General features: G+C 35.7%; 2 protein-coding genes across 3 annotated transcripts; one reads left to right on the top strand and one right to left on the bottom strand.

The window, feature by feature from the left end:
• Positions 1–694: 694 nt before the first annotated feature.
• Positions 695–3,298, bottom strand: LOC107477967 (heavy metal-associated isoprenylated plant protein 3-like). Of its 2 annotated transcripts, none has more exons than XM_016098059.3 (4): positions 3,171–3,298; positions 2,939–3,080; positions 2,639–2,832; positions 695–1,435 (listed from the first exon to the last, which is right to left on the bottom strand). In XM_016098059.3, exons 1-4 carry the CDS (start codon positions 3,177–3,179, stop codon positions 932–934), a joined length of 849 nt encoding a protein of 282 aa, XP_015953545.1. In that variant the 5' UTR covers positions 3,180–3,298; the 3' UTR covers positions 695–931. The 2 variants fall into 2 exon arrangements, with proteins under 2 accessions (XP_015953545.1, XP_052115735.1); XM_052259775.1 differs by having other exon boundaries at positions 2,939–3,083; positions 3,171–3,273.
• A 3,420-nt stretch (positions 3,299–6,718) lies between these two features.
• On the top strand, positions 6,719–14,505 carry LOC107477869 (aminodeoxychorismate synthase, chloroplastic). Its single transcript, XM_016097946.3, has 14 exons — positions 6,719–6,804; positions 7,400–7,825; positions 8,169–8,300; positions 8,854–8,921; positions 9,227–9,291; positions 9,454–9,520; positions 9,938–10,195; positions 10,295–10,421; positions 10,669–10,994; positions 11,234–11,313; positions 11,618–11,720; positions 12,530–12,612; positions 12,782–13,399; positions 13,749–14,505. The coding sequence occupies exons 2-14, from the start codon at positions 7,489–7,491 to the stop codon at positions 14,227–14,229; spliced, it is 2,745 nt and encodes a 914-aa protein (XP_015953432.1). The 5' UTR covers positions 6,719–6,804; positions 7,400–7,488; the 3' UTR covers positions 14,230–14,505.
• The last annotated feature ends 10,883 nt before the right edge of the window (positions 14,506–25,388 follow it).

Raw genomic sequence — 25,388 nt, 5'->3', positions numbered from 1 at the left:
TAAATACTAACATGGAATTCTAACATTAAAATAATATAGACACCACATAAAATTAATATGATCAAAAATAGTATCCTAAATTAATTTATTAGACTCAATTTAGTCTCCTCAATATAAAATTCTAACCTTTAAAATATCAAAATCTTTGTCTTCATTTTTATCTTTTCTCTCCTCTGATTTTGTTCACTGTAAGAGTTCTACTCGTTTTATTTGTTCAGTAACTGAATATTGCAATCTGTAGATATGATAAATCTAGAATTGAATAATAAATTTTCCATTTAATAGTGCAAGCTATGAACTGATATTCATGTCATCGTAGTAATAAGTATGAATAGGAATATGAATGGACATGAATGAACATGATTCCATGATACGCACACAAAGTATATTAAAATGGAGAAAGTCTTGCTGCCCCCTAACACTCTTAATATATTTACGGACTTGTTAATCGAAAGAAATTAAGCATTTTTTTTCTTCTTAGATACTGTGTAGCTGAAATATGAGTGGCTCTTTTTCACCCAATTCATCCTTATGTATTCTGTAAAAACTTGTTGGCCAGGACCTTAACACTAGAAGAGGAAAAAATTAAAAAAAAAAAAACAGAAAGTAGTGTAAAAGTATCCCTTTATCATATATTGCAAGAGTAATTTATTTAGGTTCTCTTACACAATATATTAGGACAAAAACTTGGTATCATCATCAATTTTGCAATGTGCATCAGATACCATCGGTAACAAACTCTCAAATTTGTAAACATTGAACACTACTAGCTTAATCACATAGTATACCCTTTTGATATATTAAGGCACAGAATCCTATCTCTAAGTTTTAATACAGCTATTTCTAGACGGAAAACGAAAAAGAAAAATGAAAACAAATAATCCTTTATTTTCCATCTTCTAATGTGTAAGTCTTGGGCAAAGACAAATCATCACATAATAGAACAAGCATTTGGATTTTCTTCACTGAAGATCTGTGGTGCATGGACTTGTCCCATGTAAAATGACCCATAGTTGTAGTCATAGCCATAACCACCATTATATGGCATCAATGTTGGGGACTCCATTTTGTTCTGCTTCAATTTTCCCTCCCCATCACCATCACCACCACTCTTTTTCTTGTTCTTTCCACCAGCTATAATTCCTTCTTTTTCTTTGCCTTTGTCTTTGTCTTTCTCTTTCTCTTTAGCTTTAGCTTTGTCAGCATCCTTATTGTCCTTCCTAGGAGGGACAACTTCGACCTTCCTCTTGAGCCTGTTGGTCAAGCTCCCCACCAGAGCTTTGGCGTCCATTGTTCCCTTCACCGTCACAGTTTCCTTCTCCTTGTCTATAGCCACGTCATTAACACCTTTGATCTTGAAGATGGTGTTCTGAATCCTCTCAATGCAGCCTTGGCAATGTAATGCCACCTTCAACACCACTGTTGTCACTGGAGCCTATTCCATTTTTTTTATGATAATTAGTCACTAACAAAAATAAATCCAAATAGAATGTGAGTTATGTTAGTACATGAGCAAAAGCACCATCAACATTACTACAATTCTCAAAACTAACAAATTCTAACCATCTACGTTTACATAATTCATTTCGTTCAAAATTGAAACTAAATCCACTTACATTTGCCAAAATAAACAAACTCCGGCTATAATAATACAACAAATGCTCAAGCACCCTTAATAAATTAAAGGGTAAATTATCCTCTCTCATACATGATCACATAATAGGTCAATTCTCTACACTTTTGAGTTTTGAGACATGAAATAAGCACTCTTTTACCCAATTTTAACTATATTTAAAGTTTAGAAAAAAAAAGGAACTTATGGAACACATATTAGGTGTAATATAAGAATGTGCAATTATTTTTCAAGTTTTATACTCCTATAATAATAGAAATGATATTATCTATAATTTAAATATGACACTCTAAATTCAAATAAAATATGCAAATAAGTTTATTTTATTTTATAAACATGTGTATATGACTATATTTAGACCTATTATAAGAGAGGATAATCTACCTTCCTATTTCTATTGTGAACAATTGCCTTATAATAATAATAATTAAATATACATTAAAATTAACTACCAAAATATGTAGTTTAATTTGTATTTCAATGTGCATTTTCTACATATAACTAATTTTGATGGATGATTTTAGTATATACCTAATATATTTTAATAATAATAATAATACAAAAATATTATTTGTACACTAAAATTAATTACTAATGTATTTGTATATAAATTCATGATTTGTTTAATTCATTTTTTAATGTGTATTTATATTTCAATATGTATTTCATACTACTAACTAATTTTAAGACATATCTAATAATAATAATAATAATAACAATAACAATAAAGGGTAGTGCTAGGGAGCCAATGTTCTAAGTGTATAATGTGTACAATGGGCTAAACCTTTGGTCAATGAATAAAATGAACATCACTCACACTATTCAGAATAACCATCCGAATACCAGGGATAATAAACATCTCATCCTAAAAACTTAAGTTAATTTTGGAATTCACCAAGGATCGAACATTGACCTTTCGTATCTAGAACTCTAATGCCATGTCATAAACTCACTCATTGTACGTTTAGAACATTGGCTCCCTATATGAATGAATGAAAAAATGACCTCTTTTTCCTTGGGTTTCTTGTTGCTGTCTTTGTTGGTGTTGGAGTTGGTGGCAGAAGAGCTGAGATCGACGTTCTTCTTATTCTTGTTGGTGAGTTTGTCTCTCAATTTGGAAGCGTCAACTAAGAACTTGCCAACGCCGGTTTCTTCCTTCACACTCTCCACCCCGTTAACAACAACGTTCATTTTCAATGCTTTATTCATGGGTTTAGTCAACAAATACAAATTCAAAAATAAATAAAATATTACACAAGATTGTTATCGTTACTGAAAACGCAGAGAAGGAAGTATTCGAAGAACCTTGAAAGCGGCGAAGGCATCGAGTTATTTTGTTAGTGCAACCGTCGCAGTGCATGTCGATGTTGAAGATGAGTGTGGTAGCGGGAGAGGTTTCTTCCTTCTCCTTCTTCTTCTTGTTATCATTGGAAGCATCCTTGTTCTTCTACTTCATGATTATAGTAATCAAGATTAGTGTGACACTAAAGGGGTAGAGATACAGAGAGATTAAAGAGAGAATGAGTGTTGAACTGACCTCGCCCATTGTAGTTGGTTATTATGATTTGGGAATGCATTCAACAAAATCCTAAATTGTTAAGGGAAGATGAAAGTGGTTACTGAAAATAAACACCACTCTCTCTCCACAACATTCCACGTTTCTTCTTCTCCCTTAATTTTTTACTTGTTTGTTTTAACTTCTCACTCACTCCTTTGTCTAAGTATAAATAGTGAAGTGCCTCTGATAGGTTTAATGAAAAATATTTAATAAAATAAAATAAAAAATATAATTTAATTATAATAAATACATTATAGTATAATTATATAATAAAGTTGTGAATAAAATAATTTAATATTAAAGTCCCATTCAAAGAAAAATTTATGAATCAACATAGATACTAAGAAATCTGGCTAATTTTTTTTGTTATGGAAGAGGGACAGGTGTTGTGCCGGATTATGGAATGTGGGGGTGCTACACCTAATTGTGGGAAGGAAGAAATCAGATCCTCCGAGTTCTTTGTTTTGAAAATTTTGTAAGCAAATCGAAGGGTCCGTTTTACTTGTATACAAAATTCACATGGGAGAAAACGGACTGTGCGATATGTCTTCATCAAAATGGAAGGTCCGTTTTCTTTGTTGGTTTTTTTTTATTTTTATTTCGTTATACTAGTCGCTGGATCCGATTTCTGCTTGAGATGAATTTTTTTTAATTTACAGAAAATCAGAGGGTCCGAATTCCCATCAACAACTCGCAGGGTCCGATTACTGTGTTCCTGACACCACAGCCCGATAAAACTCCCCTCTTCTCCATATATGCGTCCTACACTAACGATGGCTCCATAATAAAATTAATTTCTGAAAAAATCTAAACTCAAGGTATAACACAATTTGTATTACAATAATAAATTTGATTTTTATTTTTTTCAAATCATAAAAATTATACTAAATTATCCTATCATTTTCGTTATTTTTTAATTTTCACGCGTTTGTTCTAAAACTCTTATTTATCAAACTCATTGTTCTTTTTAAATTTTTTCCCTTTTTAAGAAAAAAAAGCTTTAATATTAAAAACTGAAATTCTAAAAAATAAAGCAAGTAAAAAATGAATAGAAATAAACAATCAAACTCAACTAAATAAAATTATTATAAAATAAAAATGATTAACCTTTTTTATCCTCAATATAATAACTACTTGGACATAAGAATATGAGATAAATTTTTATCAATTTTGAGCATATATTTTCACATATTAAGATAACATTATTATTATACTTTTTAATTTTATTATGGAAAAGGTAATGGTGTAGGATAGCAACATAGAGAAGCAGCATGTTTTACAGGCATGTGATATAAGGGAGTTACAAATTGGACGGTGCGAGTGTTCCTAGAAAAATTGGACGGTCCGATTTTCGTTTTATTTAAAAAAAATCTTTTTGTACAATACAGGCAATTTGCTTTTTCTAAAATTCAAAATTTTTTCCTTATAAATAGGATCATCCGATTTGATCATGATATTTTTTTTTCTAAAACAACTTGCATGATCCAACTTGTTAAAACACAAATTTAAAAAAACTGCCCCCACATCTTAGTCTAGCATCACTATACCTCCATGACACAGCACATTACATACATGCTTCCAATAACAAAAAAATGAGCCTCATTATTAAGATCAGTGATTTTTCACAATAAATAATTAAATCAAAAATTGAGAAGACGAACCTAATATGATATAAACTAAATTAAATTAAACCATATGAACAGAAAGATGAAATATATTTTATCCATAATGCAATACTATTCAATTTTTGTCTGCTCTCATTCTATTTCAATCGAAGTTAATAGGATCTGTTCTTCGTAATTTATAAAAAACATTGCGTTTCTTATGTTTTTCAGAGGACATTAGCATTCGTATTATATATATATAGAGGAGTATTAGGAGATCAGCAAATTTTGTGAGTTGTAGCTATCAATTAGTTATTAATAATATTTTTAAGGAAAAGTATATAGAACCAAAATGTTATCAGCCAAAAACTAAGATTATCTGTTTTTACCAGCCAAAAACTAAACAAAACCACATTAATTTATATTAATAATTAATTAATTTTAAATTTTTAAAATTCAAAATTTAAAAAATTTAAAATTAAACCTAATTAAAACCTATAAAAGCCTTCCTCTCCTCTGTCACATTTACCTATCCACCTCCAACAATCACACACACAAATCTCTCCCTCCATCGATCAATTCCTCAAGAAATGAAAACAAGATAAAAATAATACCAAGAAAAGCAAATGCAGTAGATCGGCGCAAAGATATGTTGCAGAGGCAATGCATGAAAAAGTTGAGAAAGTGGGAGCAACCACGCAGCGCTTTGGAGGTACGTAAAAGCCTCCCAGATCAAAATTCAAACCGTTGAAACGACAGCGCACGTGTTAGAGCAGCAATGCAGATACCGAATCGAACAAGGCGATAACGGATGTATCCAAAATTGTGGAGTGGTTATTTTGTAGAGGTTGGTGGAAACGGTGAACGGAATTTAGTTGGCTGAGAGATTTGATTTGAATTTTGGTTTTAGCAGAACTTTGCTTTCTGTGTTTTAGGATATTAGGTGCCATTTTGATGATTAAAGAGACTGTAAACTATATAATTACAGAATTATAAAAAAACATTCATTTAATATGAAAAAAAAAGCATCCTAATACTTAATAAAAGAAACATCTAATTATATTTTAATAAAAATAATTAAATATCTATAAAATTAAAAAAAATGAAATTCTTAAAGAAATAGAAACATTCACGTTTGCAATACAAAAAAATTTGAAAAATATATAAAAAAATATCCATTTAGTATGAAAAAGAAACATTCTGATACTTAGTAAAAGAAACATCCATATATATTAACTCGTAGAGATTTTAAATTGACCCAAAGGTATTTGGCTGATTTTTTGCTAATACCCTTTTGGTTCCCTAGCATTGCTCTATTTTTAATGGTATAAAATTTTATCTAATAGTAAAAAATTATTCATTTTTCTTTTGTTGGTTAAGTATTGGCCAAATTTTAATAGGTTTAATTATGTCATAAAATTATTTATCTCAAAAACTTAAACTAATAAAAAAAAACATAAATAATTATATTTTTAATATTTTTTATTAATTTTTTTTTTGGAATTTATATGAATTTTGTATAGAGTTTTTTTATCTGTTCAACATTTTATTATAATTTTGTAATGTCTCTATGGTTTATATTCTATTAAAATGTGATGGTAATGGAAAAATATAAAAATTTAAAATTTGAAAATAAAAATAATGGTAGAATTGAGATTAAAAAAAAAGATTTGCAGTAATTTAAATTTTTTTTAAAAAATTAATAAAATTTTAAAATTTAAATTTTTTGTCATACAAAAATAGGGATAACATCAATTTTCTTTTTTATTGATACTTTTGTCGGCGCAAAATTCTTGCGTGAAAATGGTTGTTTTTCCATGTAAGAAACTAAGAATGCTATGGTGAAAAAAAAAATATTTTTTTTTTGAGTGCATTGTCGCAATATATATAAAGTAATAAACTAAATAAAGTGAGCTGATTTATTGTTCGGCATCTATCTGCACCACCCGCTCCGAATTCCTCACCATTCGCCACCATCTCTTTCAGCCATGCTTCTTCCATAAACTTCGGTATTTATCTCCTTCTCCTCCTTCTTTTTTGTTTGTTGGCACCCACGCTTTCCCTTCTTTCATCTCTCTGTATGCTTATTGTTTCTAATTCCAATTTGTTACTTTCAGCTTCTTCTTGTTCTGTTTCTTTTCATCTTTTTTCTCCTACGTGATCTGGGTTATTGATATTTGCATCCTTTTGTGATCTCTTGAATCTGCAACTTCTATTCCATACAATCCAAAAAAGCAGCGGAAAAAAGATGTGTATGTGTTAGTTATCATTTATCAACATCTACATATGTGTCTCTGTTTCATTGTTCTTCATTTTTCATGTTGAGATGCATTCTGGGCTGTTTCCGAAATCACCTTTTTAACCCCATTCAAACATGAATTTGTTTCTGCTTATGTTCACTTTGTTTACATGCTCACGTGTTCTATTAGTTGATATGATGTAATAAAAGCTGGTTTTTGCATATAATTTCTTGGTAAACTGATTGGTGTACGGTGACATGAGCTTAGCACTTAATTATGACATTTTCTGAGTTTAGAAGGCATAAAAAATAGAGCACAGCTTAGATCATAGACTGAGAATTTTGCATGCATATTTCATCTGCAGAAGGTGGTGTTGGCAGTGGTGTGGAGGCTGCAGCTTCTTGCTCGAATCCAATTTAGTTCTTCAGAGTTTGGACAATTTCTCTACGAGAAATGAACCTTGCTCTGCGGTTGCTGCCTTCAGAGCTCACTTGTCCAACAAGTGAAGACATTCAATATGCAAATGTGAACTTTCTTTTGTCCAAACCATCAGTGAGGGTCGCTTGTTTCATTAAGAAAGATGATGTGCAGCCATTGAATTGTGATAGAAAGAATGTGACTATATCTTGCCAGTTGATGCATAGTCACTTAGAAGAGTCATCTAAAAGAAAGAAAAGGCTACAAGTGCCTTTGCCTTTACAGAAGCTGGATTTTGTGAGAACATTGTTGATTGACAACTATGACAGTTACACATACAATATATATCAGGAGTTATCTGTTGTTAATGGAGGTATGTCATTTTTATCTTCTCATTTGAAGGTGAATGTGATTTAAAGTTGAAGACCTGCAGAATAGTAGTGCTGTAATGGTCAATCATTAGATTCTCTCCTTAGAATTGCTGTTTTATATAGATTCAAATATATATCTGCAGTGAATAATTAGCTTCCCACTTGTTTGGAAATTAATTATCTTGTAATGAAGAATCAAAATGACACTATATTCCAAAGATATTAAAAATCTGTTCTGAACATTTTAAAATACCATGCATAATACTTTGTACTTGAAAGGTTTAAAAAGTTTATGCAAGGAGTTGAATTCCCTAAACAGTTGGTTTTGTTTTTTCATTTTGCCAGTCCCTCCTGTGGTGATCCAAAATGATGATTGGACATGGGAAGAACTTAGCCATTACTTGTATGAAGAAAATGCATTTGATAACATTGTAATATCACCTGGACCTGGTTCTCCAGCATGCCCACAAGATATAGGTGAGAACATGGATGCCTTTGTGGAGTTTTCATTATGCATTTATTTACCGCTCTAAAAGATGCAACAGAAAAATAAGTTTCTAAACTTGTGGATTGATGGTCTCCAGGCATGATTTTGGCATCTTAGACGAGTATTTGTCATATTGTCATTGGATGCTACTTCAATTTTCCCCACCGATACACTTTTGATTCTTATTTCTTAGGGGGTTGTTTGTGAGTTGGGGTTTTGGAGGGAAAGAAAAGGTTTGTGGTGTCAAATTATGAATTTTTATGCACATTTATGGTGTCATATTATGAATTTTTTATGCTACAATCCCTTCTTTCTCTTCCCCTCCCTCCAAAGTCCCACCTTGCAGATTCACCTCCTCCTTTTTCTAACCATATAAGTGAAATATCCTCAAAAGAATGGATTGCCGGTATAACTATGCCGTTTGATATCATTTTCTTAATGTAATCTTATAATTTTAATGTACTATGTGTGTTGATCTTTGTGTTATGGGCTGTGGAGATTCTTTATTCTAATACTTTTTGGAAATGATTTTGTATGCTTCAGGTATTTGTCTTCAACTACTGCATAAATGCTGGGATATACCTGTTTTGGGTGTTTGCCTCGGACACCAGGTATTTTCTCCTTATTTATGCTTTGTTTTTGCCCTTTTTTCCCATATAATGGTCTATTGTATGATAATATGGTAAAGGAATCCTTGTCCAAAAATAATTGATATTGGCTATGAAGTTATTCACCAATTTCTCTTGTAATCTTGGTGTGTTTTCACATCTTACCTGCTGCTGTAGTATCTTAAAGTTAATACTTTTGTTACTCATCTTTTTGGTTCATGATATCAGGTTTCATCCTTTGCCTTTTGATACTGTAGCTCATGTTATGTTATTTTGGTGATGTATTTGCTTAATGTATGATTTGGTAGGCATTGGGATATGTCCATGGAGCTCACATTGTCCATGCGCCTGAACCAATCCATGGGCGTTTGAGGTATGACCCAAAAATTTAGAAACTTGTATGCTGGTTTTTCAGTAATTATTATGTACTTATTATCATCAGGAAGAAGATTTCACCTAAATTAAAATGTCATTTAAAGGTATCATATTTATTCCTTACTTCTTTGTTTGTATTTTCTCTGTTTCTACCATGAAGTGAAGTTGAGCATAGCGGCTGCGAGCTTTTTCATGGCATACCATCTGGCAGGAATTCAGGTTTCAAGGTTTGTTTTCCACTATAATCTAAAGATTATGAATTTGAATCCTCAAACATTTTAAAGAATTCAAATATTCACGTAGTATTCAATCCCGAAGTTATCATATTCCTAATTGAGACATAAAAGTTCTTCAATATTAACCAAAGATTGTTGCATTCAGCAATTCTAGAACATTTCACAAACTAAATGTCACTTGCTGTAGATCATTATGATAATTTGGATTTCAGGGTGAAAAAATGGCTGTGCAATTATATAAATTGTTGATAACATCAGAATATTACATCTGGTGCACCATGATGGGGATTGGATGTAAACTGGTCCCTTGCAATTTATGGTTAATTTGTTTTATTCTTGTGAAAAGTTGAACAAGAGCTATCTGATCTACCATCAGCAGTCGTAATCATTGTTTATCCTATATTTCAGGTGGTTCGATATCATTCATTGGTTATAGATTCTGAATCACTTCCTGAAGTGCTCATTCCAATAGCTTGGACGTCTTCCTCGAACACACTTCCATTTGTTGGGGCCAAGGATCATAATATCTCCAATGCTCTTGGAACACAGACAGAACAAAATGTCTTCGTTGATTCTTGTTCACCTAAAGCAGGAAATGGAACACCAAGAAGTTCAAGAGTTCTTATGGGGATCAAGCATTGTACAAGACCGCACTATGGTGTGCAGGTGTTATGTACAGACATTGTTTAATTATAATCGTTCTTTGTTTTTATTGGTTTGATCTTTTTTGTGAACTATGTTCAACTCAACACTTTTGACCTTCAGTTTCATCCAGAGAGTGTTGCAACATGCCATGGAAGTCAAATATTCAAGAATTTCAGAGATATTACAAATGAGTATTGGCTGAGATACAAGTCATCACAAAGCAGAGAAAAGCGTGCTCATTCTTATGGTAAAATGAAGAACTTTTTTGTATGTAAATGCAAATTCATTCTGTCATGTGTGCTTATCAAATTATTTTTGTATGGTCACCCTTCTTGCGCAGTGTGGTATAAATATTAAACAGTATGTCGGTTGTACCAAAGTGATTAAAATCTTTTTAACACTGTTTACATGTTCCATGTTTTTATTATTATTTTTAGACATCCAAATTACCATTGAGTTCCTTGCAATTTACTTGAGCAGTAAACTTTCTTTAGCACACATGCAGGTTCCAAGTGCTAGTAGACATTGTGGAGATTTGCATAGAAGTATTAGTTCAGAGACCAGTACAGTTGATCAGCTAAATAAGGTAGTTAATGGTCATCGACATATGGTAGATGATAATGCTGAGAAGACTCATTTAGAAAAGTGCAACGTTCCAAATGGTCATCATGCAAGAACTGATCGAAAATGTTTGAAGTTGAAATGGAGGAAATGCACTCACCTGGCTAGTCAAGTTGGTGGTGCGAAAGGTATATTTTGTGGGTTGTTCGGACATGAAACTGAAAACACTTTCTGGTTGGATAGTTCTTCCACAGAGAAGGTATTTTTTGTATCAATTCATGGCTTTTCTTTCCCCTCCTTTTCTTTTTAGTGTTTTTGGATAAGCAAAAGAAAACTCTTATTTTAATCATCTTCCACAGGGTATATCTTTTGTCACTTGGATCATCAAACTGTAATTTTTGTCAACTTGCATCTCATCATCTGTGCTAATGTATATGCTACATCTTCCATCACAACTTAACTGTTCTATATTTAACATTATTCTTGCCATCCTAATAGGGAAGAGCACGCTTCTCATTCATGGGAGGAAAAGGTGGATCACTTTGGAAGCATTTGACTTTCAGATTATCTGATCAAAGGTTTGAAATTTATCCTATTTACTGTTGAAATTACTTTGTAATTATCTTTTCCCCTTTCATCTATTCTCTTCCATATTATAGATTATTTTTCTCTATCATCATCATCGTTAATATAAATGTTATTTTCAACATCGGTGAATGTTCTAGTGTGCTTGTGTTTCAGTTTATGCATCATGCATTGTCCTAGTTATCTGCATTGATGCATTGACATGAAAAAACCTTTCTATTTACCATTACAATGGTCATACCTTTGAGTCTATGGTATATTCTTAGATAAATAATGTATATTCCATTATTTTTCCAGTGATCGGTGTTTGAAAGGTGGTGGCTACTTATCAATGGAAAATTGTCAAGGTTCCACTGAAACAAGATTTTTGGAAGAAGGTTTTTTCGATTTTTTGAACAAGGTTTGTAATTGTACCTTGTACCTTGGAACCGATAAGCTTCTTTATTGTACCTTGGAGATATAGGGCTATGCCTAATCCTTTTCTATTTGCTTAAGGTTGCTGGGAAATGGGTTCTTGACATGGGATCAGTGTCTTTATTAGGAATACTATCCTTATCATCTCCATTTACCATAATTAGTCGAATTTAAGCAGAAGGTAAAAATGGGTCCACACACCTATGTTTCAATGCCGAAAATTCCACCCAGAAGGAGAGTGCTAGAGGGTAGAGATATAAAATCACTATTGGCTCAATGGCTCCTGCCTAACAACTTAAGATTTCAAGATAGTTGGTCCTTGACACTTGTCATGTTTAGTTTCTATGGTTTGGTTTTTGGAGGATATTTTGCCTTTCCTTTGCTATGTTGTCCCCTTTTTCTCCAATGAAATTTCTTTTTCCCAAGAGAATGTGTATATCCTAATTAATAAACAAGAAATATGTAGATATGACATATATAATAAAGATCCTTAATGTGCATGATTGTGATTTAGACCAATAAAATGCCATTTTTGGCCTTGAATTTTGCTCTTCTGATTAGAAATGAAGAAAAGGGGTATTTAGGATGCAGGATAAAGTAAACTGAGAAGAGACATTAAAAAAGTATAAATTTTCTTTAAACAGCCTTCATTTGTGTACTTTGTATTTTTCTTTGTACAAACTTGTATCTTCTGAATATTAACAGGTCTATATTCATTTATCTAATTATCGTAACGAAATATCCAATATGTTCTTTTTCTTCGTATGTAAATAAATTGCCTTCTTCATTTGGCAGGAGCTTCAATCATATCACTATGATGAAAAAGATTACGAAGGTCTGCCATTTGACTTTCATGGTGGATATGTTGGTTACATCGGGTAGGTGGTAAACTCAAAGCTATTGTATGTCTACACTGAGTAACCTGAATGCTTAGTTCAAGCAATTACATTTTTTTTTCCTTCCAGTTGTGCCTTTCTAGTTGTGATCTCTTTATTTTCTGCACGCGATCACCTTTTCTTTCTCACCTGTTAATATCCTCTGTTGCAGGTACAACCTCAAAAGTGAATGTTGTGTCACATCTAACCGTAACAAGTCCAAAACTCCAGACGCTTGTTTTTTCTTTGCCGATAACCTTATAGCTATTGACCACAAAAATGACAATGTTTATATATTGGCTATACATGAAGAAAGCTCAAGCATGACACAATGGTTGGATGATGCTGAGGAGAAGCTTCTGAACTTATATGGTTCTGAGATAATGGGGTCAGAAAAGCAGTATCCACATCCTCTAACTTGTTCCTCACAAAAGGTCGGTTTTGCAGCTGACAAATCTAGAGAGCAGTACATTAAGGATGTAAAGAGGTGCCTGGAATACATTAAAGATGGAGAAAGCTATGAGTTGTGCCTCACAAATCAGATGAGGAAACCGATCGAGAATTTAGACTCTCTTGGACTTTATCTTCATTTGAGAGAAAGGAATCCAGCACCTTATGCTGCATGGCTTAATTTTCCGAAGGAAGACTTGTGTATTTGCTGCTCTTCCCCTGAAAGGTTCTTGCAGTTGGATAGAAATGATATACTAGAAGCTAAGCCCATTAAGGGTACAATAGCTCGTGGTGCTACCGCTGAGGAAGATGAGCGACTCAAATTGAAATTGCAACTCAGGTGATCCACTTTTCTCTGGGTACTATATAGGTCTTTTCATCATCATATCCTGAAATATTGCTACTGCAGTTTAAACTTTGGTTACTCTCTTTCTCGAAAGTTGTTTTGTCATGTGATATATTGATTCTCGGAGTTTATCTGATGCTTCTGTGATTTGAAAAACTATCAAGACTCTTTGAAATGTGTGATGACCTATACTTGGTTGCAAATGAAGTTGTGTATGTAGTTCAGAATACTTTATCTATAGACTTGTGCTGTTTAAATTAACAGAATCCGAAATTTTAACATGCTGGTAGTTTAAGATGAAGATGGGTGAATATGTTATGAACTAACTGGCTTGCTCTTTCAGTGAAAAGGATCAAGCTGAAAATCTGATGATTGTAGACCTTCTAAGGAATGATCTCGGTCGGGTCTGTGATCCAGGATCTGTACATGTGCCACGTCTCATGGATGTGGAGTCATATGCAACTGTTCACACAATGGTGAGCACAATTCGTGGGAAGAAGAGGTCTGACGCCAGTGCAGTAGATTGCGTAAAAGCTGCATTCCCAGGTGGTTCGATGACCGGTGCTCCAAAGTTGAGATCGATGGAACTTCTTGATTCCATTGAAAGTTGTTCTCGAGGTATATACTCCGGTTGTATCGGATTTTTTTCGTACAACGAGACATTTGATCTTAATATTGTCATAAGAACGGTGATTATACATGATGGTGAAGCTTCAATAGGAGCTGGAGGTGCCATTGTTTCTTTGTCGAACCCCGAAGACGAATACAAAGAGATGATCTTGAAAACAAAAGCCCCAGCAAAGGCTGTGCTAGATTTTGAATAGTTTTGAGAAGTCACACGGTAACTTCCCCCAACAAACTTCAATCAAAGCATTTATTTCATATCATCCCACTAATTATTTAATCTTTACATAGAAGGAATATTAAAGAATATATTGGTATAGGTACTTGATTCAATTGTTTTGGGGTTAGAATTCAATTGGTTTCCTTTTCAATCTGAAGTGTGTCTTATTATTCTGTTGTAGCAATGACTGCATTGTACTATAGGTTTCTGTATACTATAATTTCCCCAGTTTCTTGTATACATGAATTTCCTTGCAGTTTGGTGACAATTTTATTCATATATAAATATAATATACTCGTGTTTGCCTCACGCTGTTTCTGCTATTATGTTGCTGCTACATGAAGAATAATAAAATCATTTACTGTTAGAAAGATGTTTATATGGAATGAGAGTGGTTTATTTTGTTGCTTGGAAGCACAGAACAGAAGTTTTGTGAAAAGCCTTAATTTTGCATTAATTCATGAATCGTTGTAAGCTCATAAGATTTATTTTTTTATTTTTTTTCTTTTTTAAATGAAACTCCAACCGCTGCAACAATTTATAACCAGCATGTAATATCAATATTCAGCCATGGTCATTGCTTAGATCACAACAGTTCTTTCCTTGAGTTGGCATATGAAAAAACTAGGGGTGGCTGCTGCAGATAGGGTTGAGTTCGGAGCAGGTTTGAGTACAGGTCAAGTAAGGTGTGGGTTGAGTTTCATATTAACAGCTAATTAAGATTGGAGAAGTGACAAAAAGACTAAAATGACTAACTTAAAATATTTGAAAGATGAATTTGATTAAAAAAAATTTTTGAGATTCAATTTGAAAAACAAGTGATTTTTTAGAAATAATTTTGATTATTTACTCGTTTACTTTTAAAGTGATAATTTGACAAAAATATATTAGCAAGTATTGAAAATTCAAAAATTAAAAGGTGTTTTAGAAACGACCCTTAATTAATTGAGTATGATTGGCAAAAAAAAAAATCGTGGTGATTGTTATCAATGTGATTATTTTGTTGGTAATTTAATTTATAGCGGTAAAATTAAAATAAGTGAGTATAAACATGTCTAAGAGATGACAACTAAGAATGAAGTGCACTTGCCCATAAGGCGCTCCCCTTGTACATCAGAGCCATGTCTCTTCCCTAAAACAAGACAAATTACAAATAGCAGAGATAAGATACCATAAGATCTTTTTTTTTTTCAGAAAAGAAAAAAAAATATTAAAAGCCACCTTGTGAGTTGTGACTCTCTAGTCGCCGTCCAATTATTAAGTGTGTTTTGTTTTTCTCAATTTCTTTTTTATAATAATACAACCTAAAGAAATCATATAAAGCATGATAATTGTTCCGTCCTGAGTACACCGAGGTATATAGCTTTCGAGTGGGCGCTTGGATCCTTGGTCGAGATATACGTCGTCCAGGAGTAGCGTTGCGGATTAACCTCGGCCTTCTGAAACACGGCGGAGGAGCACCTGTACAAAGCACTCCGACGCTCAAGTATGTGAGTTATAAAGGAATAAAGAATAATAAGTGAGAATGAGTTCTGTGACCTGCCGCTTCATAGATCATGTGGTTTAGTTTTATAGGCGAGTAGGATGTCATTTTGTGTGATCCGAGATGCTTGGTGAGCGCCGTTGCCCGTATCTTTGACTTATGCAGAGTCGTGAATGAGTTTGGTGTAGTGGGTTCCGTTGTTGTGGGTGACGGTTGGGAGATAATGCTGACCTGTCAATGACCGGGTTGGAGGTTTCTGTTTTTGTTTTGGTTTTCTCTGTGCTTTAAGATCGGAATTTAGTTATGAGCTTAAGATGGGGTACACGTCATAGCCCCCAAGTTCGTCTCGTGTTGTATGAATAATGGCAGGCGAACTTTAGTGAATTGGTCGTTGATTTCCTTTGTGTGTGTGTTTTATTTTTTGTATAGGTATTTTTTTGTTGTTGGGCTCTATTCGCTCGTTGAAAAATTTTGAAATGAAATTGAGGGGACTTGTTAGCTATTCTCGCGGGGCGTGCCTCTTTTAATGCACCTCTTGGATTTTTCATGTCTATAGTGGTTCATTGATTAAGGTACCCACTAATTTAGTGGGCTTGCAATAATAGCTATCTCTTGCTTCGGGACTTAACATTTTGCTGCTTCATTTTCTTACGATTTAACTTACCTCATGTCTTCGAAAGGTTAGTACTCATCGTTGCTTTTCACTGTTACTGCTGTTGTTTATGCATGGCGAGAGAGAAAGAAAAATTGAAGGGGTTGAGGATAAGGAGGACGATCCGTACCACTGGGTTCATGACGACGTAAGGACTCGTTCCTCTTCGTTTGTCAGTGCCGAGTCCATGTCTGTGTTGGGAGGTCTGGGCGTTGTTAGACATGGTTCTGTTGCTGTTGTTGAACTCCTTCCCTGTTCTGATACTGATAAGGTTTGTGAGAGGAGGGGTGATTGGGGTTATTTCTACATGTATACCCCTTGTATAATCGAGTTTGGCGTGAGATTTCCCTTTTCTTCTTTCGAGTGTGACATTCTTACTCAGCATAATTGTGCACCCTCACAGCTTCATCCAAATTCCTGGGCTTTTCTTTGCGCCTTTGAGTGTTTGATGGATTTCCTTTCTTTTCCTTGTTTCTTACCTCTGTTTTTCTCTTTGTTTCAGGCCAAAGGGATTCGAAAGGGTTTGTGGGTCTGTCTTAGTAGCTTTCTGGGTCGTTCCTTATTTCTCCTCTACAAATCTTCTTTCAAAAATTTTAAATCCCTTTTTGTTAAAGTTAGGTCAGCTGAGACTGAGTACCCGTTTTATTTGGATAACGAGCTTATTGAAAGGTTTCCCTTTTACTGGTGTTCTGAGTCTTGCCAGATTCTTGAGGCTTCAGAGCGGAGTGAGGAAGAAGATTCGTTTTTAGATTTTTTGGTTGAGAGTTTCGCTGCCGGAGAATGTCTGTCTATCCCTGAACTTCTATCTTTGTACGATTCTGGTGATAGTGAGGGCTTGAAAGCTTATATAGGTATTTGTTTTTTGTTTGTTATTGGATTTGTTGATGTTGTCGTATTTTCTAATATTGGTGACTTCTTGTAGGTGGTCGAGTTCCTCTCCTAGATCCTTCTAAGTTGCAGTCCTTCTTGAACAAGAAGAAAGAGAAAGTTGTTGGCGGTTCAGGTGGTCGAAAGGATGGTGGTGAACAAGCTTTCTCTTCTGTTGCTCGTCCGGCGTCTTCGTTCAAGAGAAAGAGGGATGACACGTCTTTGGAGGTCATTTCAGAAGGTGGCCAGGAGGTTGGTGGTGGTAGCGAGCTTGCTTTTGATCAGCAGAAAAAACCTCATGGCTTTATTGCCGGATCTGGTTCTCATTCCTTTGGAGCGAGCAATTTAACTTTACCGAGCTTTCTGACAGGGCATCTCAGTATCCTGGTGACATGCTTATGACCCGCCAGATTGGTATGGAGGCGCTTGGCAAATTTGTTCAGGTTGTTTTATTTTTGTTTAGGGTCCTTTTATTCTCCCTTCGTAGTCTCGTTCTTATTTTGTGAAAGTTTTGTAGGTTGTTGCTTCTCGCCTGATGTGTGTTGGCCGTACCACCGAGCTCATTGGTGCTGAGCAGCAGGAGGTGGTGGACAAAATTGCTGATTTGGAGAAGTCGTATAAAGTGAGAATTGCTGAATTGGAGAAATCAACAAAAGAGAAAGAGGATGTTGCTGTTAGTGCTGTTGCTAGGGCAAAGGAGTCCGAGGAGGAGGTGGTCCGCTTGAGGGATCAGATTCAGCTGCTTCAGGCCGAGGTGAAGGAAAATGATGTTGCTAAAGGTCAGCTCACGTCCCGAGTCCATGAATTGGAGGAAAACAGGATGGAGATGTTCTCCTATGGCTTTGAACATGCTGTGAGCCAAATTGCTGTGCTGGATCCGGAGTTTGATAGTGATCGGCTTGACATGATGAAGATAGTGGTTGACGGGAAACTAGTTGTAGATGGGACTGTAGAGGAGCATGGTGAGAATGCCCCTCCCTCTTAGTTTTAATTTGATGTTTGTCTCTTTTGTGATTTGTTTTGAAACTTGTGTTTAGATACTTGTAGTTGTTGGACTTGGCTGGTTTGGTTTTGAACTTGTTGGATGGTGCCGACCATTGCATGGTCGGTTGGATGTTTATGTTAATATTGTTTGCTTTTGGAAATTTGCATTTGTGACTAAGTAGGAGATGTAGCTTTCGTGTTTTGTTTATTTGAAAAATTGCATGAGACTAAAAATGATTGATTATAAATTTGAATATTGACATTGAGATTTGGTCTACTATGCACCCGGCCTCGTTAAAACCCACCTTAGGCAAAACCCTCTTCTTGGGAAAAAAGCTCTAAGGGGAAAAAAGAGTGCCTTCATTCGCTAATTGTACAAGTTAAGATGTATACATCTTTAAAGAAGAAATGATCCAATTTCCTGGTATTGGATTGCCTTGGAGTGTTTGAAGTTGATAAGCCCCCATTCCGGTCACTTTAACTACTCGGAATGGTTCTTCCCAATTTGCGGCGAGCTTTCCATGCGAAAGAGGTCGCCTGACTTCATCTGTTCGTCGGAGTACTAGGTCTCCTTCCGTAAAAGACCTCGGTACCACTCATTCGTTGTGTTTTCTTTCAACCAGTTATTTTTTAGCTCTTTGTTTGATGGCCGCAACTTCCCTATCTTCCTCGGTCAGATCAAGCTCGGCATTTCTTGCGTTCACATTTTGTTGGTCGTTGTATAGCTCGGTTCTCAGTGTGGGAACTCTGATCTCCACAGGGATTAGTGCTTCTGACCCGTAGACGAGTTTGAAGGGTGTTTTGCCCGTGGTTGTTTGTACTATTGTGTTGTAGCTCCATAATATTTCTAGAATTAGTTCCGCCCATTCTCCCTTTGTATTATTGAGCTTTTTCTTTATTGCCTACAATATAACTCGGTTAGCAGCTTCGACTTGCCTATTGGTCTGTGGATGTTCGACTGAGCTAAAATGATGTTGAAAATTAAAGTTTTTTAGAAATGATCCGAGCTTATTATTTGTAAATTGTCTACCATTGTCTAATATTATTTCTCTTGATATTCCAAATCGGCATATGATTTTTTTCCATATGAAAGATCGTACCTTTTCGGCTGTTATTCTTGCTAATGGCTGTGCTTCTATCCATTTTGAGAAATAGTCTACTGATACTAAAAGAAATTTTACCTGACCTAGTGCTATTGGAAATGGGCCGAGAATATCGAGCCCCCACCTGCGGAAAGGCCAGCTTACCTCCATGCTGTGTAATATTTCGGCAGGCTTTGTGGAGATGGTTGCGTGCTTTTGACATTTATCACATGTGTTGACTTTTGTAATGCAATCTCTTTTCATAGTCGGCCAGTAATATCCTGTTCGGACGATCTTTGCAGCGAGAGCTCGTCCCCGGATGTGATTCCCACATACGCCCTCATGGACTTCGTCCATCACTTCTTTTGCTTCATCCTTGCTTAGGCATTTTAGCAATGGTTGTGAGAAACCGCGCCTGTATAGTTCTCCTGCTATGTTTGTGTAAAGACTTGCTTTTCGTCTGAAGTGTTGTGGGTTGAGTTCGTCTCTGGGTATGATGCATGCATTGATATATTCAAGGAAAGGTGTTCTCCAGTCGCGGAGGTTGTTAATGCTTGTTATAGATAATAATTCAATGATGGGTTTGTTAAGTGTGAGTTGTGATAATGTCGATGTTTGTGTGTCCGCCCTAGTGGCGGCGAGTTTGGATAATATGTCAGCCCTAACGTTCTTTTCTCTATGTACGTGCAATATGATGAATGAATTGAACTTTGAAATAAGATCCTTTGCTATGAGCCAATATCGCTCTAGCAAGGGATCTTTTACCTGAAATTCTTCTCGGATTTGTTGAACGACTAAGAGGCTATAACAATGTGCTGTTAAGCTTTGTACTTGGAGGTCCAGGGCGAGTTTGAGTTCTGCTATAAGGGCCTCATATTCAGCCTGATTCTTGCTTGCTGGGAAGTTGAACTGAAGGGATTGTTCGGTTATCACTTTGTCTCCTTCTTTCAGAATTATCCCAGCTCCGCTCCCTCCTCATCTTGATGCCCCGTCAACATGCAACTCCCATGATTTGTTTTGCTCGTCAGGGGTCAGTTCTGAAACGAAGTCTGCGAGGATCTGTGCCTTCAAGGCCGACCTTGGTTGAAACTGGATATCGAATTCCGAGAGCTCGATAGACCACTTGATCAGACGTCCGGTGAGCTCTGGTTTTGTCAGTATCTGTCTTAATGGTTGATTTGTTCTTACTATTATCGTGTGGCTTTGGAAGTATTGCCTGAGTCTTCTTGCTGCTATTACTAGCGCTAAAGCCAGCTGTTCAATCTTCGGATACCTTTGTTCCGCTGGTTGCATGACTCTACTAACGAAGTATACTGGGTGTTGTGTTTTACCTGTTTCAATGACAAGAGCCGAGCTTATAGAATAATTAGAAATGGATAGGTACAAGAACAAAGGTTTACCGATCTCTGGCTTTTGCAGTACTGGTGGTGATGACAGAATGGTTTTGAGCTCGGCAAACGCTTTCTCGCATTCTTCAGTCCATTGGAATTTCTTATTCTTTGATATCGTTTGGAAGAAAAGATATGATCGGCTTGATACTGCTGGCAAGAACTGAGATAGTGCAGCTACCCTTCCCGCCAGTTATTGTACCTCTTTCATCGTTTTAGGGCTTGCCATATTAAGTATTGCCTCACATTTTTCAGGGTTTGCTTCAATCCCTCGTGAGGTTAGCATAAATCCGAGGAATTTGCCTCCTTGTACTCCGAAGGCACATTTCTCCGGGTTGAGTCTCATGTTGTATGCTCGAATCTGACCGAATATCTCCTTGACGTCGTCACAGTGTGACCTCTCTTGAGTGGTCTTGGCGACCATATCATTCACATAGATTTCCATGTTTCGACCTATTTGATAACGGAATACTTTGTCCATCAGTCGTTGGTAGGTTGCACCTGCATTCTTTAGGCAAAATGGCATTACTCTATAACAAAAATTTCCATGTTCAGTTATAAATGCTATCTTGCTTTGGTCTTCCGGATGCATGAGGATCTGGTTGTAGCCAGAGTATGCATCCATGAAGCTTAAACTTTTGAAACCTGATGCATTGTCTACAAGCTTATCAATGCATGGTAAGCGATAAGCATCTTTAGGGCATGCCTTATTTTGATAGCCATGTGGTGAATCAAATTTTTTTGATGAAGTTAGCTTTAAGGAGTTTTTCGGTCTCTTCTAAGGCTGCCTTTAATTTTTCTACTCCGAGGTTTCTTTTCTTTTGAGCTATAGGTCAGATTGTTCTGTCAGTGACGAGCTTATGGCAAATTATGTCTGGTTTATACCTGGCATGTCCGCTGGAGTCCAGGCAAAGAAATTAGCGTTGGCTTGTAACACCTTGATGAGGTCTGACCTTTCTTGTCCCTGTAAAGCTTGACCGATGTATGTTACTTGTTCTGGCTTGGCAATCAATGGAACTTTCTGAAGTTCATCCATTGGTTGAGGTCTTTCTTCAGTGTCCACTCGGGGATCAAGCTCGGCCAGGGTTAGGACATCATTTTAACTGAGGATCACTTTGACTTCTTGCTGATGCTTTTCTTTTGTCTCCAACTTCTTTTGGCTTGCATTGTAGCACTGCCGAGATTGTTGGTGATCCAAGTGGAGCATTGCTATCCTTCCGTCCCGTGCTTGAAATTTAACACATAGATGAAAGGTGGACACTACTGCCCTGAACATGTTCAGAGCAGGTCTTCCGAGAATAATATTATAAGGATTGGGGCAATCAACTATCAGGTATTATAAATCAATAGTTTTTGATAATGAGTCTTCTCCTATCATCGTCTTTAGCCATATATATCCCTTGATGGGGACCCTTTCTCCAGAGAAACCTACTAGTTCTCCGGATGAGGGTTGTATAAGTTTTTCAGATAATTTCAATTTTAGAAAAGTGGAATAGAAAAAGTACATCTGCACTGCTACCTGGGTCCAAAAGGACTTTTCTTACCAATAGCTCGCCTGTTTGGATAGAGATTACCATTGGGTCGTCTAGGTTTGGTGCTGTGGAGCATATGTCTATCTGGCTGAAGGTGATTTGAAGGTCGGACTTGTCTTTGTTTTGTGGCGTTGTTCCTTCGATTGCCAACATTGCGCGGTAGCTTCTTTTTCTTGCCGAGGTTGTTGCACCTCCGCTGGCAAACCCTCCGGAAATGCAATTTATAATGCCTTTTGGTGGTGTATTGTTTGACCATTTATTGTCCTCCTTGCCTCCTGAGGTCTGTTGGCGTTCTTCTCGGTCTCAGCTGTTTTCTTTATGTTTTCTTCCTTCGATGTCCATAAGGCCTTGCCGAGCTAATCTTTCTAGCAGATCTTTAGCTATGACGCACTCGTCGGTTGTATGTCCGTACTTCTAATGGAAAGCACAGTGTTTACTTCTGTCGACGAATCGTTGGTCTTGATAGTTTCCTGCTCTTGCCGGAGGTTTTATTATTTTTGCATTGAGTATTTCTTTAATTATTTTCTCCCTCTTTGTGTTGAACCTGGTGTAATTGTCGAACTTTGGGGTGAGCTTAAATGGTTTCCTGGAGTCTTTGTTGTCAGCCGACCTTATTGTTCGGCTTTCCTCCCTTCTGGGTTGCCTTCTTTCTGCCTTTTCAGCTTCACGGAGTTCCTCGATATCCATTTGTCCGGCCACCTGAAGAGAGAACTTTTGCATGGTCTAGAATTCAGAAAAAATTCCCGTTGCAAGTATAGCTTCTAAACCAACAAAAGTCCTTTCTTACAAACGTTTTGGTTGTCACAAGTAACAAACCCCTTAAAATTGATAACCAAAGTATTTAAACCTCGGGTCGTCTTCTCAAGAAATTGCAGGGAGGTGTTTTTATTATTGGTTATGCAAAGGTATATTTTGGGGTTTTCAAAAGGGTTGAACAAGTAATGTAAAATAACAAGTCGTCAAAATAATAGCTAATAAAGCTCTTGGCAAGGTATGAGAACTAAAATTCCTATCCTAGTTATCCTTATCAATTGTGATGAGAATTGGATTTTTCTCCCACTAAGTCAACCTCTAACTATGAAGGTAAGTCAAGTGGATGAATTGATTTTGATTCCTCAGGTCCTAGTCTTTCCTTGGGAAAGGCTAGAGTTATTGGAACTCGAATTGATTCTTGAAGAATCCCAATTTTCAGTCAACAATGAGTTTGACAACTCAAGAGTTACCAATTAATCAACCAAAGCCAAAAGGAAAAAATCTAAATTATTTATATCATAAATAAAAGAAACAAATCATAGATCTGAAAATACCTCAAATTATATTAAATAGAATATTCAAATCTAACATGAAAAAGTTCATAAATTAAATTGGAAAAATAAATAAAAGGAACATTGAACCTGGAACTCAGAAGAAATTGTAAATTGAAATAATAATAAATCCTAAATCCTTTAAGAGGAATTCTAATCCTAAATCCTAAGAGAGAGAGAGGAGAGAGCCTCTCTCTCTCTCTAAAACTACATCTAAATTATGAAAAGTGAAATATGAGTCTGATCTAAAGTATTCCCTTCATTCCTCCACTTTGCAGCCTTTAATCTGTGTTTTCTGGGCTTGAAACTGGGCCGGAAATAGCCTAGGATTCGCTGGAAACGAATTCTGCCATGCTGATTTTCGCAGATACGATGCGTCCGCGTGGAGCACGCGTTCGCGTCACCTAACTGTACGACCACTATAGCGAATTATATATCAAATCGAATCCCCAGACGTTAGCTTTCCAACGCAAGTAGAACCGTATCATTTGGACCTCTGTAGCTCAAGTTATGATCGTTTTAGTGCGAGAGGGTCAGGCTGACAGCTTTTCAGTTCCTTCAACTTCTTGTATTCCTTCCACTTTTGCATGCTTCGTTTCCATCCTCTAAGTCATTCCTGCCCTGTAATTCCTGAAATCACTTAACACACATATCAAGGCATCTAATGGTAATAAGAGAGGATTAAATAAAAGAAAATAAAAGCCAAAGAAGCATGTTTTCAATCATAGCACAGAATCAGGAAGAAAAATGTAAAACATGCAAATCATATGAATAAGTGGGTAAAGAGTTGATAAAAACTACTCAATTGAGCACAAGATAAACCATAAAATAGTGGTTTATCAAAGATGAACCGTCAATTGTCGCGGGACACGTGAGATAGCTTGTGCTTGTGGCGTGAGGGCAGCCTTGCGGTCGCGCAACTCTCGTTTGAAACTCATATTGCCAAATTTTAGGGGGATGCTGTCGCGTGAGTGACGCGATCACGTGGATGGCCTATTTTGAAAAACGACGCGAACGCATGGGGCACGCGTTCGCGTGGTAGGGCTTGTGCTTCTAGCACGGCACCAGCCCATGAATGCAACTACATGCAAAATGTTTCTACCTACTTGGTTAAAAGTAAATAAGTTCTCTAAGACAAATATGAATCAAATTCTACTAATTCAAATCATACAGTGAAAACAAGTAAACTTGTAAGAAGATAGCTCACGAAAACAGGGAACATAGAATCAAACATTGAACCCTCACTGGTAGTGTATGTCTCACTCTAGTCTCTCTAGTGTATAGGGTAATCACTCTATTCTTCTCTAGTCATGCTTTCTAAACTTTGTTCTTCATCTAACCAATCAACAAATATTTAATGTACCAATGCAAATATCATGAGGTCTTTTCAAGGTTGTAATGGGGCTAAGGTAAAGGTGAGGATATATGTATAAGGCTAAGTGAGCTAACAAAGTGAATCCTTGATTAGTCTAAAATCTCACCTAACATACACACTTTATATAATTTAAAATGCTTTACCTAGCTACCCAAATTTTTCCCACTTTTGTATTACACGCTCATGTATCAAACTTGTTTTTGAGTTTTGTCACATGTGCATTGATTCTTTTTATTTTGCATTTGGGGTAATATATTTTTTTTGTATCCCCTTATTTAATTACTTAAAAAAAATTATTTTTTATTTTTATTTTCATTTTTTTATTTTCTTATCAATGCACATGGTAATTTAATTATTTTGATTTCACATGAGCATGCTTCCCAAATTTTCAAATAACTTATTCAATTCAATTCTCTACTTTTTTCTATCATCTCATGCTCCCATAAAATTCTCCACACTTAAATTATACACA

Source organism: Arachis duranensis, chromosome 3, assembly GCF_000817695.3.
Source record: "Arachis duranensis cultivar V14167 chromosome 3, aradu.V14167.gnm2.J7QH, whole genome shotgun sequence".
NCBI classification, from domain to species: domain Eukaryota; kingdom Viridiplantae; phylum Streptophyta; class Magnoliopsida; order Fabales; family Fabaceae; genus Arachis; species Arachis duranensis.
Note: the sequence above shows the minus strand (reverse complement) of the source record. Positions and strands in the feature narration are given on the sequence as shown.